Source organism: Tyto alba, unplaced genomic scaffold, assembly GCF_018691265.1.
Source record: "Tyto alba isolate M040663 unplaced genomic scaffold, T.alba_DEE_v4.0 Super-Scaffold_1, whole genome shotgun sequence".
In the NCBI taxonomy this organism is placed as follows: Eukaryota; Metazoa; Chordata; class Aves; order Strigiformes; family Tytonidae; genus Tyto; species Tyto alba.
This window is the reverse complement of record NW_024881261.1, coordinates 36367290-36387239: the sequence shown is the minus strand read 5'-3', so window position 1 is coordinate 36387239 and position 19950 is coordinate 36367290. Positions and strand designations below refer to the sequence as shown.

The 19950-nt window shown below is 38.5% G+C and overlaps 1 protein-coding gene across 1 annotated transcript in view; it reads right to left on the bottom strand.

Moving 5' to 3' along the window:
* Window positions 1-19950, bottom strand: part of MYPN (myopalladin) — a 49480-nt gene that overhangs the window by 15973 nt on the left and 13557 nt on the right. The window contains exons 4-11 of the mRNA XM_042788725.1: window positions 18267-18414; window positions 16689-16760; window positions 16354-16495; window positions 15380-15403; window positions 13227-13343; window positions 12117-12486; window positions 9448-10035; window positions 6976-7123 (exon numbers count right to left, since the gene is read on the bottom strand). Of these exons, the coding sequence (XP_042644659.1) occupies window positions 6976-7123; window positions 9448-10035; window positions 12117-12486; window positions 13227-13343; window positions 15380-15403; window positions 16354-16495; window positions 16689-16760; window positions 18267-18414 (1609 nt within the window). The remainder of the gene's footprint in view (window positions 1-6975; window positions 7124-9447; window positions 10036-12116; window positions 12487-13226; window positions 13344-15379; window positions 15404-16353; window positions 16496-16688; window positions 16761-18266; window positions 18415-19950) is intronic.

The window sequence follows — 19950 nt, the reverse complement described above, 5'->3', positions numbered from 1 at the left end:
ACTTGTTTAATACAGTAGCCAGATGTTTAAAATTTTGCTGTCTCCCAGCTAGAAAACTGTAAAATTCAAGCTCTTACCTAAAGGTGTAAATTTTCTGTACAAATTATAACATATATAATAGATGCATATACATAATGTGTATAATTACCTATATCTGTATATGCTGAGTAGACCACAACTTTTGAAACCTGAATATTTCACTTATATGCATTAGCAAAAAGGGAGTAGGCAGCAGTGATTGAATTAATATCGTCAGGGTATAGCTAGAAGGGTAAAAGACTTAAAACTGGCCAGAGCAAAGCCTGGAAATGAACTGGTCTATATGTGTCTAAAGCAGTTCTATACCATTTTTCTCTAGTCATTAATAGCACCTTGTAAGTGAGCTGCACAGCATTATTGCCCCAGAGATGTGCAGCATATTCAGTATATAGTTTGACAATGTAGCTGAACCACTTTAGTTGCCAGCTTGTGCTAGCAGCACCATTCCCCTGCTTCCCTCCCTGCTCATATTCATATGCTCCCACATGTCCCTCCTCCCATTGCTGGCAGTCATCCAGTCCCACAGTGACCTATTCTGCAGGAGTGAGCTAGAAGAAAGTTAACTCCAAAGGAAAAAAAAAAACTCAGACAAGTTCTAGTGGAAATTTGGGGCAGATGTGGAAGTGAAATGCGGCTTCTCTTCTGAGGAGTTGCTAGCCTTTGCACTGCCGTGGCAATATGGTTGTAGGGTGCTGCTGGATGGCTGTAATTTGACCAGTGTAGCAAACAAAATCTTCTCTCAATGCAAGTGTTGTTGAAGGTACAGATTCACATCATTTTCTCTCTGTGATCAATCTGTTTGGCCCCATCATCATAATTTCTTGGGCACCTGACAGCAAGGCACCCTTCAGAGCAGGGCTATTACCTGCATTTTACATATGAGAAATTGAGGCCTAAAGAAGCTAAGTGACCTGTTAAGGTACCATAGAAAGTCCGTGACAGTGCAGAGAGTTGGATCATGATCTCCTAGATCTTGAATAAGCTAGCTCCTGGGCTGTTCTGCTACCTGTGAACCTTTCTGGCAAATAGGGGGATTGCATAGACTGAGTAATTTCTGTAGGTTTCTGAGCACCTTTGTGTGTGAATACGAGTTCTAAAATCCTGCATCTGTTGAAGTTAAACCCTGTCTTGCTGTTGACTTTAGCAGAATTCAAATCTTAGTGAAAATACATGCTAGCAGTTAATAGAAGCTTGTAGCATCAAAATAATCTGATGTTAGCATAGTAACCCATGGAAATTACCACAGATGGAAAGGCTAGAGGATCTTTATTTGAATGTTGATTCTCATATACTGTATAAAAACATAATTCCGTTTGCCACTCATTGCCAACTCCAGACAAATGTCCCAATTTAATCCCAGTACTAGATTGGCTTTTTGGCAGAGTTATTCTAAATCCAGTTAACAGTTCATCTAAGAAACTGGCATATATTGCATCTCAGTGTCTGTTTCCAAACTGGAACAGCCCTTGGCTTCAAAGCCTAATCTAGGCTACTCTTACCGAAATCTTCTGTATAGTTTGGATTCTATGTCCTTCCCCCCGACTCCCCTTTCAGTGGTGGGAATTAAAAGCCAACAGATCTGACATGCATGCTTTTCTTCACCTATGTCCATTGAAGAGGTATCACTGAAGTGACTTACTTCTTGCAGGTGAATTATGTTGGGCAGTTTTACATGGCACAAGGCATGAATATCATGCTATCCAAATGTAAACACAAACCCTTGCAGAGTCTAGCAGGTCATCTGTGGTACACAGCTAGACAATATTCAAAATACAGTTCAGCTCAAAGTGATTGATCAAGAGGAAAACAGAAGAGAAACCAAATGAGGTTTGCATCTCCAACTCCCACAGATTTATCAGCTGGAGTGAGTGGTTTAGGAGTGTGTGTGAAAGCATGAGGAGCTCAGGTTCCCTTTCCTAGGTGATGGGTTCTTCAAGCCAGGACTCTTACCAGGAAAACCTGTCTGTACTTTGTTCTTGATTAGATCTAGGTGTTGAGAGGATAGCTACAAGTGGTTGTTCAACTATTCATTCCCATGGTGATTGTGAGTTTATACCTATTAATATCAAGGTCTGGTAATGTGACTTGGGCAGATTCTTAAATCTCTTCTCATTTCTAGTACAGAGCAAACAAGCTTCCATGAGGACTCCTTGTGATTTAATTCCCATCCTTAGTCCAAAATTGCCTACATTTGCTGACCTTTGAGAGATGATGCGAAGCTTGGCTTTGAGCAAGATTTTTGGAGCGATTGAACGAAGTGTAATTCTTGTGCTCTGGGGAACAGAATTCTTGGCAATTCTTGGCACCTTTCTGAGGCTGACTGCTTAGTATGGGAACTGCGAGGAGATGGTTCTGTTTGATCAGAGTTGAAGTATTAGTGGCGATGTGGCCTGTGTGATGTGTTGGGTTCTGCATATGGCTTTACAGGCCATGGTTTTTAATTATTTAAAAGCTTTTGAACAAACCCTACATCTCTTCTGCTCTGAAATTTCTTATAAAGTATTGTCTAGCAGAAGTAAAGAATATTAATGTGAGGGCTGTGCATAATTTTCTAAACAGCTGTGGGTTTACTCTTTGTCCTAAAAATAAGGCAGTGACCATGCTGCTATCTGGGTCTTACATAAGACACAACCAACCAGCATTGCCACATGATATTTTTCATAGTAAGTGACACAGATATGTGAACACAGTCTGTAGTTCTTATAACCAAAAGGTATAAACCAGGCCCAGGTACTTAACTCTCCTTTCCTTTATTATTGCACAGTTAATTACTTTATTTTTATTACTGTACAGGATTTAGAGGTTTAATTACCTCATTTTTCTATTTTATATTATCTGTATAGCAAAGTTTTGAGGAGGTAATACTAATTTCTAAGTTTTGCCTGTAAACCTGAATTCCTCTGTTTATAGTCCCATTGGTGAAGCCTGTAAATGTTTTCAAATACCAGGATAAAAGAAACAGTTTGCATTACACATTTGTATTTTTTTTCCATTTGCCAAAATCCCCCCAGATTCTCTGTCTGCCCTTTTCTCCCCACACATCTTTTTGTTTCTACATGACATATTTAGACTGAACGTTACCAAGTTATTTTACTTGTAAGGAAGATAAATGGCCCCATGGACTAGACTGACAGATTTTGGGAAGTGAAGATGACACTGGCTGTGCTCTCCTTTCATCAAATGGTGCAGTAGCCCAGACGCTCACTGAGGTTATGAGACTTGGATGCTTGGTCTCACAGGATTTCAACCTCAGTCTCCAAGAGAAAGCTTTGAGCTTCATGCTCATAAAGCATTATGAGGGTGGTGATAAGTGGACAGGGAAGTTCTTTGTCCTTCTTGTCCTCTTTCATGTTGCAGAAATACTGAAACATCCACTATCACAAGGACAAGAATCCAAGTGTTTGTCCTGGTTCCTAGGAAGGAGAGTGATTCTCTTTTTCTCTCTCTATCTCTCAGTCTACCTCTGTTTCTTTTCTCCAAAACAAACTGGAGAAAGGATTCTGGCAGCTTCCTCAAACAACCCTAACCATCAGTCTGAAAGGCTCTCAGAAATGTTCTGCTGAAGAAGGGCCTGTTCCACACTGCCTGAAAGCCTTACATTTTATTCATTGATCTGGAGAAGATGGGAGAAGGACTCAGGTCTCCTGTTACGGGAGCAGTTTTGAAAGGTAGAATTTCCAGATTTTTATCCTGCTGGTAAAGAATGCTTAATTATTTGTGCAACCTGGGACAGCACCAACAGTACATGCACCTACTAGCAAGGAGTTAGGCTGTCCTTATGTGAGTTAAGAGTTATGAATTTGACTGACTTCAGGCCAAGGAAGAAACTGAATTAAGTTTCCTATATCCTGGGATTTGTCCTGACCTATTCCTGCAATTGCATAAAGCTAATCCTCATTTAGTGTATCTTCTGTTTGAAAAAACTGAGCAAGTCTGACTGAAGATGTTTGGTATAACTGAACCAAGTTTTTTTCAACACTCCTAATTGTGATGAAATTTCACCTGGCAATATAGCATACTACCATCTGCACAAATGACAGGTATGGTGTTTTTCTTCTGTTAAAAATGACAGCTTGTTATTGCATGTAGTTGATCAAAGTGACAGCTAGAATCTTAGCAAAATCATATTCGTATTTCTGTCAGCATTGTGTGATTATCATAGCTGTAGAAGACCAGAGACTAATCTGTTCTGTCTCATGCAACATCAGCAAAATTACCAACTCTGTTCTGATTCTGGATTTCTTTACTGTTGGTGATGAATGATGTACTGGATGAAACAGAAGGAGTACATCTGGATTACTCGTTATCATGCTGAGCACATAATGCTGACACTTAGGAAAATCTTGACTTGTAAGCTAAACACTTTTCATATGGAAGTCAATGATAGATAATAAATAGAGCACCAGGATGTAAATCACTCATGTTCATTACTTCACTTCATATAGTAATATAGGACAATACCCGTACTTTAAAGCACAGATTGTCATCTGCAGCTTTCATTCTGGATGATCCCTACATGCTCTGCAGATTCTGTAAATGAGACCAAATGCTGCTATTGAAAAATGGGGTTACAATACACTTCTCTAAATAAAAATATACTATAGGACATATTTTATGAGAAGGATTTTTTAAAATAGCATGTAGAAAATAGAAGGAAGCCAACACTTTGAGATTCTTACTGGATGCTGTACTCCATTCATTATGTAGTGATCTCTCACACAGAGGAGAGTTGCATTTGTATTTATGAGAAAGTGAATAAGAAGCCCTTCACTACCACTATAATAATCAATTTAATGTAGATGTGCTATATATGGGATGAAAATGTCTCTTTTAAAATTCTGTATTAACTACAAGAGGAAAAAACAAGACAAAATCTATGGCTGTGAATTCCAACATACTCCAACATACTGTTCTCACAGTGTTGGTTGTTCTATAAATGGCAAAGCAATAGGAATTTTGGAAAATACTATACATCCTCTCATCTCTTTAAATAATCATTGCTTTCACTGAGGAGAAAACTCAGACTTGAATTTACTGGAGTCAGTCTGAGCAGTGGTTTTCCTGGACGTGGAAGAATAAAATCAGAAGTGATTAAAGGTGGAAACTGAGGGGAAAATGAGGGCAATCCTAAAATTGCTTTCTGGTTCATTACCATTGGCATTCTGATTACCATAACGATTAAAGAAGTGCCAGCTTTGAAGTTTTTCAGTGTTTGGGGGAATTGAGAGTCAAGATTTTGGTTTGGTCTCATACAGAATAGAAAAATAAGTGTATAAATAACTTTTGCTGTCAGCAGATAACTTTGACACTAGGAGTGATCATTGTTTCTAAAGGGGTTATCATGCAGTTAACTTGAAAGACTGATTGGTATTTCACAGTAGCTCTCTAAATAATTTGTCTTACTACCACAGCAAGTACAAATTGTAACACTTGTGATTCATCTGCAAAACATACTGCTTGCCAGTTGTTTTACACAAAGTGCTTTGGCAGCGTGATCTGTCAGAAAGAAAGGTCAACAGCAAAATTAAAAAAACAGGGATTACACTGCAGTTGTCCACAGAGGGTAACTTGCTCCATGGGTTTTTGCTTATCTTTGCATGTTCTCTGTCAGAAGGACTAACAGACGTTGTGAAAAGTTCCCTTGTTGCCGACAGATCAGGGTGAACCATTATTTGCTGCATTAAGCCTGAGCTGGCAGGACAGCTATGGAGGGCTCCGTGGCCAAGGTGAGAGTAGCGTAATTGCCTACAGACAGAACAGCTATCTAGCAGTGCTTAGTATGTCCTACTGTTCTTTGAGGGTGGTTGAACCTGACTTACAGTGATTTCAACCTCAAAGTATTATTTCATTTTTTATTTCTTCTTTAATTTCATAGACACTGCCCAGACCCAATGATTCCAATTAAGAATGTACTGATATTTAGTTCCTTGAACTTTGTGAAAGGCTTGTTATATTGCTAAACTCTAATAATGCTAGGCCTAAAGTGTGGTCTATGCCAGTAACAGCTACCAAAATCTTCGTTAAGTTCCTAACAAGTCCCTGTCAATTAATTTAAGTCAGATTTGGAACAACAGGTTTAATGCTAAAAATTGAATACCACATTTTAGTTCAACCAAAGTAAACCCAGAAACCTTTTCTTAAACAGTTTGATTACTGCTTAATTTGTGCTAAAAATATACAGTGTATGTGTGCAATGAGTTAAGCAACTTGTAAAGTGAAAAAATGAAATCCAATGTATAGAAGCTTCCATGAAAAGAAAAAGGTTTTACTTTCCTACTGGTGTCTAATAGAGATGAACAGAAATTAAAAATGCTGCTCAGTCACAGTAAACCCTCTACAGCTGCATGCCCTCATACTTCCTATTTAAAGCTCCAGTTTGCTATTCCAAACCAGTACTTGCCACAAAAGCTCACTCTGCAAAGTAGCATAGCAGCTCAACCACACAAACACTTTTTGTAGTAGAATTTCTGACAGAGAATGGCCACGATATTTTGTTGTAGGGTTTGGACAATCCAGGCCTGAGATCAGACTGCTAACAACAGCTGTGTTAGGAGGATGACCTTGAAGGGCTGTGCTGTGAGGAACTGTATCTGTTAATGAGGAATTTTCCCAGCTATGTATCTGGCCAAGCTAAGCACCAGTAGGCAGCACACCGCAAGATGCTTGCCTATCCCAGTTTCCCTTTGGGTGCGTGATAAGTTGCTTATGACCAATAATCCAGGGGTATGGGGCGTGTGAACAGCGGGCGCTTGCTGTGCAAAGGACATAACCCAGCGATTCGGGCAATAGAGGGGGCGACATGGAGCCGCATCGGGGTGATTGTCGTTACTCGGGCCACTCTCCGTATTGGGACCCTCTTCACCTTTTGTTCCACAAGCCATAGTACTTGTCTTGTTCATGAGTGAAATTTATTTTAATAACACTTGGTTTTCTTACCTGCTGACTACTTTGTTGATTAACATCCTCTCTGAAATGCAGTTTTCTTTCCAGGTCCTTTACAAGTGCAGCTTTATTTTCCCGAATAGAATCATCTGTTGCTAACGGCAGAGGCTTCAGATTTTTCTTTGTTAATCCCTGGGTCGGGCTATTAAAAGAAAATTCTGATACTAACATGCAGCAACCAGTATATATTTTTTTTGTCATCTGTGTGATATGATATGTTATACTTCACTTGTCTGGAGGAACCTATTATTTATCTATGTATAAGCCAAAGCACAATATGGGATTTGATTTTTTTGGTACTATTTTAGTGGTACATTGCTTTCCCATGCCAGTAGGAATTAAGGACACACGTTGTAAAGAGAATAAACACTGTAATATTATAATAAGCATCTAAGTTCCATTCATATTTATCCTGGTATAATGATGTCACAATGAATGCTGAAGAAATGTGTATAGGCATTAACATATGTATACAATTTGTACATTTTATGGTAACAGGTAATAATTTAAAAGTTAATGCAACTTCTCACTGATCTTTATCTCACATATTCACTGATCATTTAGTCTTTCCATGAATTTTTACGTCTTTCATTTTATGACACCTAACATCAACAGTTCTTTTTATTTTATAGATGTAGTCTGTTTTATTTTAGTAAGGTTTGAAAATAATTAAATTCTTAAATAAGACTGTTGGAAGACTGTGAGAGTGCACTGCTGAAGCACAGCAGCAGCACACTACTAGAGAGTGTGCAATGTTCTAGCTGTTTACCAGGACCTGGGATCTTAACAACAGGGTCCAGGTAAAAGGCATAACTGATGAGTGCTGTGCAAGATATCTTCCTTTTATTGTGCTGTAGACATGATGATCTCTCACTGCTTTTGTAACCAGAATTACTATAATCGATAATGCCAAAAAAGGAAGCTGAAACTTCAATAGATATTCACAGATTAGCGCAAGTATTGTTCAGGTTCTGTCCAGATCTTTTGTGCCCTCACTTTGACTCCCTCCCATGTAGAGATCTACATTTGAATCTCAGCACGATGAGCTCTAGTTATGTGGGGATTCAGCTCTGGCCTGGGACCCAGGAAAGGTGAAGTGCAGAAAATAATATTTAACTACTCTACCTGGTGGGCATATTGTAAGGATTCATTTGGTAATGCCTGTACAGCAGTTAGAAAACGTAAAGCACTTTGCAAGGGTTAAGTCTCATTAATGCAAAGAGGCTAGTGCTTGAGCACTTGTGCACCAGCTCTGACAGGGAGGAAGGGGAGTGGATGAGTAGTTGCAGTTGAATTTTACTTGCTGTTGAAATGTTGTGAAAGCAGGTCGAAGGCTTGAGTTGGGTATAGTTAAAACCTTCACTGTGAACCTCATAACTTTATTATGTATGCCTGCCCATGGTGCCAGGGCCGTGAAGGCCTCCGGGCGTGTGCCACAGGGTCATGGCAACTATGTGGTTGTGCTGGGCAACTAGGGAGTCTGTGAGTAAGTGCAGTAATGGTTTGAAGGCTGGATTTCTTGGCACACACAGTGGTGAATGTTATGTATACAGGGACACTTTTTTTCTGTTGTAATTACAGATTGGTTGATGTAGTATCAGCAGGATAGTTAGGAGATTGTGACTTACTGATGGCTATCAGTACCTTGAAGTGTACCATTGGTATAAGTGAGAAATTTTCCTTACTTCGTGCAGAATTTGGAGTTCTGTGGATAAAAAGTTGTATCAGTCGACTGGTGCTAGCCGTGCTAACACAGGATTCACATAGTCCACAAAAGGGATATTAATTTCAACTCTGCTAGTAAAGAAGGAACTCTTAAGGCCACAGCCTTTCCAGTGCATCAGCATCCTTGTTTGCTTGTATGGTGGTAGCTGTTTTGCCACAGAAATCATGTTGGCTGGCAATTAAAAAATTTATGTGCAAACCATTAACTATCCTGAGATTTTGTGGGGGACTTTAAATATAGAATGTATTGCAATCAGAAAAATACCTTTATGTAAGTTATTTCTTGGATTTACCTGAACAAAGCAATAACTTAGATTATGAGGTACCTTTTAAAACTTTACTCATTGCTTGCAATAGGTAAGAATATTTTTATAGCTCATGTAGGTAAATGGTCTTGGAGTGACTTATCCTGCAAGCTCATGAAATCTCTTTTCTCCTATTAGTAGTCTTACTACTGAATCTCTGAGCCCCCAAATTCTTGTATCTATCTGCTTATAAACTCACATTTTGCTATCTTGAATTTATCTTACCCTTGATGTATCTTATTATATCCCTTCCTTTCTTAACTGAATGTAAAAGTTAGATGAGATGACCAGAGTGTCTGAATAACTGTCTTTCTATTTTATGAATGATTTGCATTTCAGTAAATTCCCCACTGAGCCCTTGAAGAGAAATACACCTTGGTTTCCTTTACGAGTATTTCTTGTCCCTGCTTCTGCACATATGATTTATGCTACTTACGTGGCTGGTGTACTTCTGGGCAGTCCCATAACATTGGTTGGTGGCACAGTAGGAAGTGAGGGAAGAACAGCACTAAGGAAAGCTACGGGATTCTGAATCCGGCCAGTTGGGGAGATAGGAGTAGGAGTCACACTCTGCGGCTGAAACTGTTTTGCACTAGATGTAGAAAGTGTTAATGGAGGCACCATGGATTCTTTAGGGCTTGGTAGAGACTGTTCACTTTTGCTTGTAAACCCTCCTGAAGACCTCGATTGACCAGATGGAGGATTTCCTGTGAAATTTTCCTTGTTATTTGTTCTTTGAGTTCCTTGAGGGACGTTGCTGAATGTTGTAACTGAGGAGCTCGAAGAGGAGCTGGTAGGCAGTGTGGTTTGTGATGGTAGGAACTGCTTAGGGCGGGTATAGCTGAATGCTTGTGAAGCAGAGGCTTTGCTTTGTTTGTAGACAGTTGAGGTGGACTGTTGATGGAGTGAAGTAGCAGAATTCAATAATGCTGTGTTGAATGACAACTCTCTTGTAGATGTCTGATGCACCTGCTGTTGTTCAAGCAAGACTTGGTTGTGAAGCTGTTTTAACTGGGTCTGGTCACTGCATATAAAACAAAGATGAGCAAAATTGGTCACGAGCCCTGAATGTGCTGGCTGACTACATTTCCATAGGTGAATTGTGAGAGAAAAATTCTATGTCCTGTGATACAGTAAGAGGTGGGGGAAACTGCTACATCACATATTCTCTAACGTTACAAGAAGAGCATATTAGCTTGCTACTAGACTAAACTTTTCCTTCTTCTCCTCTTCTTTGCCAAAGGTACAAAAGCTTTCTGTCTGAAAATTACTTGACTGAACATGATTCTTACATTTTAACACATGAAATATAAATATAAATCTTACTTGAAGATATTTAAGGGATAGCATTGTCAAATTCTGTTCCATGTCACCTTAGTACCTCTCTGCTTGTGTAACTAAGAGTAGGATTTGGTTTATAGGGTTTAAAATGAGCGTTTGTAAGCCAGAATGCAGTTATTTAGCTCCTATTACAGTGGTTTCTGAAACCATTGTTTTGGCTAATCAAGCTTTGTAATAATCCACCAAAAGAGATATTACCAATGTAACTTAGCTGGCGTTGACATTTGGTGACAGCCAGGAGTGCATAATTCAGAGAGGACATGAATTTCGTGAAATTATTATTTCCTAGATGCTATCTACTCTATATGTCTTCAGGGCTTTTTTACTTTGCGATTAAGGAAAATTATTTTACCTTGTCAAGTGGTTCATTTAGTTGTTACGTATATGGAAATACAACATATGGAAAACAGGCTAAATTTTCCCCTTCCAAAACCAAAAAGGACATAGAGGATATGGAAAATGATCATGTAATAAATTGTCGAGTATTAAATAACTATTGTTAAAAAGTGAAAAATGTAGAAGTAGAGACCAACCACAACTGGTACTGACAAACCAAATATATGAAGTCAACAGAACTTTTTATTTAGCTGAGTTATTTTTTCTATAATGTACTGAACAAAAATCACTTTGAAAGTAGATAAAGATAGCAGTTTCAAGCTTTCAGAAAAGTAGAATGTAAGCTAGAAGTTGTGCAATCATGATTTTATGTCCTTCCTACATACATCTGCATAATAATGCAGTCTTTTATTCAGGTTGAGGGGGAGCAAGGTGGGGTTGAGAGAAGTTGTGCTTTATGCAAGCACTGGGCAACTTAAATACTGCTGCTGCTCCCCCCTTGAGCACACTGTAGCTCTGAAACTAAATCGGGCTGTGAATAAGGGATTAACAATTTAAAAAAACACTGCTCCAAGTTCTTCCTCTGCTACATGGTATCTAAGTTCTGTCCTCTCACTTGTAATGTTTATGTTATGAAATTACATCCCTGCTTAAGAGTACCAATTAATTACTTTATATAAAGGCCTTCCTGAGTCTTTAGTTAAAGCTTCTGCCTAGTTAAGAAAAGAAATGAAGGACTCCGCATGCTTTTTGTTAAACTAGATTTGGGGGTTTTCAAAAGTGCTCAAAAGATATTTCTTAATAAACTGCAGTGTGAATTCCATAAATTGTCCTCTGAGAAAAGTACACTACTTAAAACTTCCCCTTGAGCTCAGAGTTCGCTAACCAAGCAGGTGATTTTTAGTTCAAATCGTTTCACATTATCAAACACTTCCAAGTATTTTATCTGTTTTAGGAGAAGATTACATTTGTGAGACATAAAAGTCATGAGGCATGGCCATTGGGACTACAGCTGCTAGCTAGTTGCTAGCCCACACTGTGTGTAAGACTGAATATGCCTGGTTTTGGCAAAACTGCAAACTCAGAATTGAGAGATATTTGAATAACCTGATTTTACTTTGCCTACATAAAAGCAGTGTTGTTTAACTTTTGTTTACAGCAGAAAACATTGTGGAATTAAATAAAATTTTGAAGGGAAAACCTTCTCCTTTTAAAATTGGAAAACACTTTTCCCAAGAGGGATATATAGAAAAAAATATCTGTAGAATATGTTTTCTAAGAGTATGGTTCATTAGGCAAGCACCATGTGATACTGACTGTCTTTTTGTTCTGCATTTGACTTTTTTGCTCTAGTACAATAGTGTCCTGGTCTACGAATACTAAATATTATCAGTGATGCTCCTAAGAGTTAGAATCCCTTTTACTTACAGCTTTGGTTTAGCCAGTACTGGGGGGGGTTCCTTGGATGGCGATGTTGGCTCTGGTATTTTCATTGGCTGTCCATTTATCCTCTCTTGGAAATAGTTGGGTCTGATTTGGTTTGTAGCACCAGGTCCATCCTCTGATGGTGATTCACTTCCTTTGTCATCTTCAGGCAGCTTGAAGTGCACACGGAGACCTATCTTGGAACTCGATCTGGGTTCATTGTGGTTCACAAGAACACCTTCAAGTTTAGGTTTGGGGGTTTGATTTACTACATGATGGGAAGGAGTACGTGCGGGAGGCTGATTTTCAGCAGCAGCTAAGTTGATTGAGCTCATAGTGTGAAGGGTAGCAGCATTACTACTGTCTTCAGATGCTGAAATAGCAAATATCAAACTTTTGGTGATATGTAAATACCATAAATTATAGTGAAATGAAATCACAAAAGTTGCAGTTAGAAAAACTCACTCTGATGTCCTTCCAGCTGTTGGACTGAGTTGTTTGACCTCGTTTGTTTAACAACAAATTCCCTTAACAAAGGAATATTGTAAAGGCGGGGGAAAAAGAGACACGGTTATAGTTTAGAAGATCCAGCAGTGGTCTTCATCCATGTTCCCTGTAAATTCCACTAGCATCTTTGAAATACAAACTTTCTCTTCAGAAAATTCTCTAACTCTTTAGTTATGAAGAACACTGCCAGCGCTTGAGCTGAACTGGAGTCAACAGTGCACTATGCTTTTATGTCCCATACTTTGCTCACCTAACTACTTAGTGCCTTGGCAGCATAAATCGTGTAGGCAATATGAAAGAATCTGTTTTAAGGTTTTCTCCTTTGGGCTCTGCACCAACAGGTCATTGAAACAGCGAACTAGACAGTCCATAGAGATTTCAAAAATGGCTGTTGCCCAGATCTTGAGGTCAGCAGGAGTTGTGTTTTTGGAAGGACTGTGTGGGATTCATTCCCTAATGTTCCTTGTTCCTTCACATTTCTAATTGGGGAAGGACACTGAAAAGACATAGCAATCTGTATGTTCAGTTAGCAGCCTGGACTGCACAGTGCAGCAGCCTGCTCTGCTTGTATTTACTAGCAAGCAAAGGACTAAAACAAACTCTTACCTTTCACAGTTAGATGAGCTATACTAGACACTGTGCCATATTTATTGCTTGCAGTACAGGTGAAACTGCCAGAATCTTCTGAAAATACTTCAGCAATAACGAGAGTACAAATTTCCTCTGCAAAGCATCAGAGCAATATTATTACTTGAAGTGAACATGCACTGAACAAATACACAAAGCCTTGATTACCCTCCGGGACATTTCCTTAAGGTTTTCCACCTTGCTCAGTTTGATTTCACTTTCATCAGTATTATCAATTTTGGCAGCCTTTGTGTGCAGCAGCTGTTATCAGCATTGTCTGCAGCAACTGGTACCCTCTGTGCTCCAACATGCCCAACAAAACTGAAGAACAGGTGTCAGCACTGTTGGGAAAACATTTTCTAATCACACGAAGTACAGAATTTCTCTCTGAAGAACTTAAAATTTAATTTGGAGAAATACAGTGTACTCTATACTCACAACTCACTAAAATATATGTACTTTTATCTCTCTGCAGATTGGAAGATTAGTTAGAATTAATGGGGAAAAATTCAAGTGGAGTCACTTGGTAAGGTGAAGAAATACCAAACACATACATATAGGCTGGCATTTTCCAAAAATACCAGTGCAGATTTGCAGATAGAGGGGATTGTGCTAATTGTGCGTACAGAAAGTTGCCTTTTCACTTCTTTGTGAAGAAGACTAAGGGGGACCAGAAATGTGCTGGCAAAATTGTACTAGCAAAAATTAAATTCTGCCTTGCAAAGTCAGTCTGGGATTATGACATTCCTGTCTGACCAGTATCTGACGTGTCCAGGCAGCAGTACCAGCTAATAAATACCTATGGTGATGTGACTTCAAATCTTTTGTTTGGCCAAGTAGCTGGGATGGCGAGGGAGAGTAGCATCTAAACTATATTGAAATGGGGGCTGATAGCATTTCTTCAGCTAGTCAGTGACTATTTTGCTGCCATTTTGCAAGAAACTTTCCCCAAACCCTGCAGGAATAATATTTTATGAGCATTTCTGTAGAAGACTGTACCACACTTAAACTTGCTTGTTTCATGTCATCACTGAGGAAAATCTAGTAGCAACAAAGAAATTATTTGCTAACAACTACAGGAGAATAATAGTTTATTATAGTACTAGGATTATAGAACTAGTTCAAGGCATTATAGTATCTAGTTTATAGTGCTTGGATTTGCCAACCACTGCATGCATGGAAATCCAGATTCCTTCTGAATGAGCAGCAGGTGATGAGGCAGTGACAACTGCACCCAACTGATTACCCTCTAAGAACTGTTTCACATTACTCAGTAGTGATGCCACTGGACAGTAAAGGAACAGCATCGGTGGGTTCTGGTAGAAGCTCCACTTATTCATTCCTAAGTCTCAACAAGAGATGTTGCAGAGAGAGGGAGTGTCTTTCAAGATGCTTTTTGGGGTAAAAAGCTTTTAATAGGTCAAGGAGAAGAGTTACAGAGGTTTATATTTCATAAGCATTAATATTCCTTTGGTAATTTTCCATTTTAAGAGGGGCAGCTTTATATTATTAATAGTGAAAAGCATAATGGTGAGAGAGATTGTCTCATGGAGAAGTAATCAAAATCTATAAGGCTCCTTTGCTGAAATCATGCAGAGTAGCCTACATTCTGCTCTGACCCTTGAAATTAGCAAATTCAGCCACTTTTATAGGATTCGCTGATATCAGGGGTGGAACACCTGATGTGATACTCTCATATTACGCTGGTAGGGAGCAAAGGGAATGGCTGACATGGCTAAACATCTGATGCAATGTTCCCTAACTGGTAAACTAGATAAAAATAGCTCAGTCCTACATCATCTGGTGTACTTTTGAACCTCAGATATACAGGGGACCCTCATGCGTTAATTTTGTTAATCTTTAGCTCGTAAGGTGGTAACAGTTAGGTCCTAAGTTAGAACTGGGTCAAACCAGAATGGAAACATTATTTTCTTCCAAAGTGATAGAATTAATTCAGATTATAAGTTTATGGAACAGTCTACAGTGAAATGCATCTCACTAGTAGCTATGGAACATGGGGAAAAAAAGAAATTATGTTAATTAAATTATGGAGTTTAAATAAATAACATTTTGTGAAGTTAAATCACCACATTTGTATAATAAAAAAATATGAGCATTTTGATGATCCTTACCTGGTTCAGCCATAGATCGTGGTTCTAAAGGGAAGAAGAGCAAAATTAGTAGGTTGAATATACTTACTTTTGCCATTTTTTTTTTCCTTAAGTGCTACATATGAAGCTTGATCTTCTCAATATGACAGAATACTCCTTTTGATCCAATTTTCTGTTTAAGGGATGGTGGAGATAGCCAGGCCTTCTACTCAATTGTATGTCAAATCCACCGAACAATATGGATTCTTACAAACACTTTTGAGAATTTATAAATAGGAAATAGATTCCGCAAGGAGTATTTTTTTGTAATCTTAGTACTATTGTGTCTTGAAGACAATTTCTGAAACTGTTACACATGAAATCAAGTTATGATAAACCATTGTTTCATTTAGGTTTGATTTAGCATGGTATTTAAGGAATATTGAGGAGTTTTAGCAATTTTAGCATTCCAGTGACTTATGAGAAAACTGCAGGTGTTTTGACTGCATTTGAAAATTAAAGTAGGAGTATATGCTTACGACCTATCATCTATCATGTGCACACACATGTATGTTAGGCATGCTAATGTGTACATCAGGTTACTTTTGTGGATAAATATGCATTCCACTGCCTATAAGCACTATTATAATAACAACACTTGACTAAAAGATGAGGGATTTATGGGCAATGGAACTCTACATAAATGGTGCAACCCCCAAAACAAACAGCAGAAGGAAGGCTGAACTAGAGAAGGACGTTAAAGTGGCAAAGGGATCAAAGCAGCAGGCAAACCAGTTCAACAGTTGGGCATTTGGGGAATCTCAGACAAGTGCAACCTGTGAGTATGCTGTTCAATTCATCCACAGTTCTGGCTTCTGGAACCCAGATTTATTGCCATAAATATGGCTTATAAAGTTCTTACCATTGTAATAAGAATGTCAAAATGTTGCTATCTTAGCAATTTTGTTGCTTGCCTGTATTTTATTAGACACAATATTTCCACACAGGAAACATACTTTTCTGTAATATCCTAAAATCTGGAGAATCTTCTATCAGTGTTCCTTCTCTATACCATTCAACCTTTGGGGAAGGAGCTCCTTTCACCCGACATTCAAAGACAACAAGTTGCCCCTCAGAAGCTGAAATATCCTGTAACATCTAATAGAGAAAATGAACAGACAGTCAGTAAATGTGTTATTGGACTGGAAGTAATATTGCTTTCAGTAAGATTTCATAAAACCACTTAAATCCTTGACTGGCTTAAGAAATGCATAATTCCTTTTAATTTTAATTATCTCTCCATACGTTAATTGACCTCCTTAGTTTTCAAATATGTCATTGAAGAAATTACCTTTGTAAATACAGGAGCAGCAATTATAGGTCTTCCATCCAGTCCTTGCAAATAGTTAGTGGGGCTTTGAGCCTGTAAATTGCAAAACATCACGCTGAAGTTTAGATGTACAGAGATTATTTTTCCATATACAGGAGAAATGTGCTTTTGGATGACACAAAAGAGATTTTAGTGGATGAAGTCCGAAGCAAAATACTTAATGCAATGAATAAAAGTTGCTCTATTGTAGACAACTGCTAGTGATCTTTCTGGATGGGTTACTGCCTGAGGAACAAAAAGGCTGTTATTGCCCTATTGAGTTAATCATAGCAAAGAAAACTTCACTGCAGTGTATTATAACCTCTTTCATTGATACTTCACTAAGACAAATCGACGTAGGCTGCTTGGTGACAGTCTCCTTTTAAAAATTCTTACTTAGAAAATATTTATGGATGTTAATAAGGAAAAGTTAAGTCATGACTGTGACTGCTACGGTAATTCTTCTCCTTTGCTAAAACCAAACAAGTTACAGAGGTGGAATATCACCCTGTTGATTCTACTCAGTGAGATCAGAATGAAATTATTCTCCTCCTGCAAAACTTCTTTATATAACTTGATGAAGAGAGTTTTTCATTTTAATGAAATAGAAGCTGTCCCAGAACAGCAGAATTAGTGATTCAGTATGTCAGGACACATAACCAAATTTTATAGATGGTGTCTTATAAGTCAACAAGATTAAAAGGTGGTAATTTTTGAGACAGCTTTCACTCTTGACTTAGGCAACTTCTGTCAAAATGGCAAAATATCACAAGAGGTAAACATGCATTACTTCACCTATTCACTACCTGTTTATTGGTTACCACCTAATTCTAGACTGTGAACATTGAAAAGGCAACGTAAAGCGAGTTTCTCATTGACTTTTCTGTTTTATTTTTAAGTAGATATGGCTCTTCTTTTGTATTAGGAAAGAATTCACAGTTACGAATATTCTGATAGTTTGCAACAAAAAGGACTCCAAAAGCATGCTAACATTAATTAGAAACGCTTCAGTATGGATATTAAGATGTTATGTGATAAATAAGCATACCTACATATAAAGTAAGCATCATAATGAAATGATTTAACTTGACACAGGTTTCATTGAAAGAAAATGATTTCAAGTGAGTTGCGTAGAGAGGAAGAGGGAAAAGTTACAGTCTGCTGCTATTGAAAGTGAATGAGTCAGTGTGCAATGTGAAGTTGACTCGCACATCCAAGTGCCCTTCACGGCATGCGGGCTTTGACCTGCTGGAGTGCTCCCAGGTTCCCGCCGCTGGCTGAGCTAGCGGCAGCTGCTCCTTCTGCTCACTGCCGCAGAGATGCCTGTAACCTGGGGATGAAAGGTTCCCTTCCCTTTGCCAGGGGCTAAAGGTTAGCAAGTAGGCAGGACATCTCTTCCCTCTGTGCAGCTACTGTATGGCTGTAAGGTTCAGAGCCGAAGATCAACAGCTAAGCAAAAACTAGAAAATTGGGGGGGGTTCTGAGCCACAAACTGTAGAAGAAACACCTTTTTAAGAGCTTGCCTTTGGTCCTTGAAATTCGCCATTTTCTCTTCCCTACCTGATTAATTGGTGTTGACACAGGATGGACAGGTACAGACACAGGCTGGACCAGGGCAGATGGTGCCTTGGAGGTTTCTTGATGCTTGGTTGCAGTTCTAGCAACAGGAGATGCTGTATTCAAGGAGGTGTCAGCTGGCTTTGGTTTGCTGTGAAATATTAACCAAAAACAAGTTCTCTAATTGGAAGCTAGAGCTGTGTGCATGTCCCATAGTTATGTCTGTCCTAGTTACATGCCAACCCCAGCCTCACTTCTGGGGTTGAATTCCAGTCGATCTAAACTGATACGTACTCCTAGGTAAACTCCATTTTATAAGAATCAGGCTGCATATCTTGCCACTCTAATCTCTCGTACTTAGTTCAGTTACACCAAATGTAATTAATGGCTTGGATTAACCCAGCTGTGGCTCGAAAGACGCTGTTACTGGCTCTGAGCAGAACGAGAGCGCAATGCTAGTTTCTCAGAGGACAGTGCTAGTTTCTCTTGCACTGCTCCCTGACTTTGTATGAAGATTTGGGCCTATAAGGTAATGAAAATACCATGGTCCGCTTGGATACAGATTCAATAATTTACTGCTGAAAAATAGAGAGGTATGCTTCCTGACCAACATATCATGCAATTTTGGTAGCATACAGGTTGACACCTCTTAACTTTTTCTAGGCTGTTTCCATATGGAAGTAAAAGAGTTGACCCTGTTTATTTTTATTGCTAAGTAGACACTGCAGACAATGAAGAGATGGTCTTTTTATTCAGTCTGAGGTATGCACTAACTGCTCTGCAGTGTATCACAGTTCCCCCCAGGAAAGCCAGCCTTCAAACCAGAGGAAGCCTTACTCAGAACTAATATATAGTTATGATCACTGATTTCTCTTTTGAAATTGTGAATTTTTTTTTTGCACCTATTCACATATTAATTCCCTTTAATTACAGGTGTTCAGATTCATGTGACGACACCTGGAAGCTAAGCAAAAATAAAGACACTGTGATTATACCTGATCTTTCATAATTCTATCATTTGAGGACATCCTGCTACAATGTCAGAGCAGCATTCTGTTTTTTCTAAGAAATACAGAATGCAATACATTACTTCACAATTTAATGAGGTAAGCAACTTAGAGATGCCATCAAGTGGTCAGGATCATGGCCAACACTACAGTAACACCTAATGAGATTAATAAGAAAAAACGTTATGCCTGAGACATTTGGAAAAGTCTGAGCTAGAACTATGAAAAACTTAGCAATTCGGCCCAAACCTTTTGAAATCTTCTTGATCTTAAGTTTTATATTAAACACATTTATCAAAGTGCATAAACCAATCCAATCCAGAGTATTTTTATGACGTTGAAGTAAAAATCACCTAAGAGAGGGTTTGCTATCAGCCTGAGGTTTTCAGTCAAACACACTGCAGTGTTTGGTATTTGCATTTTAAAAGAAAATTACGTTTGTAATGAGTAGAACCCTCCTTAATAAATAATGGGGGAAAAAAAAAGGTGCATGAGTCTGTATGATTAAAATTTCTTCTTTCTAAACACTGGTTGCTTTTGGGGTTGAATTAATGCATACAAAGGAGTTCAAAATAAGAGATTGGTTATTTTAGTTTTCAACCAGTCTGACTCCCTTTCCAGTTAATACAAAGACTTTGATTCTGAAAGACTATAGATTTTAACAGCATTGGGTCACATTC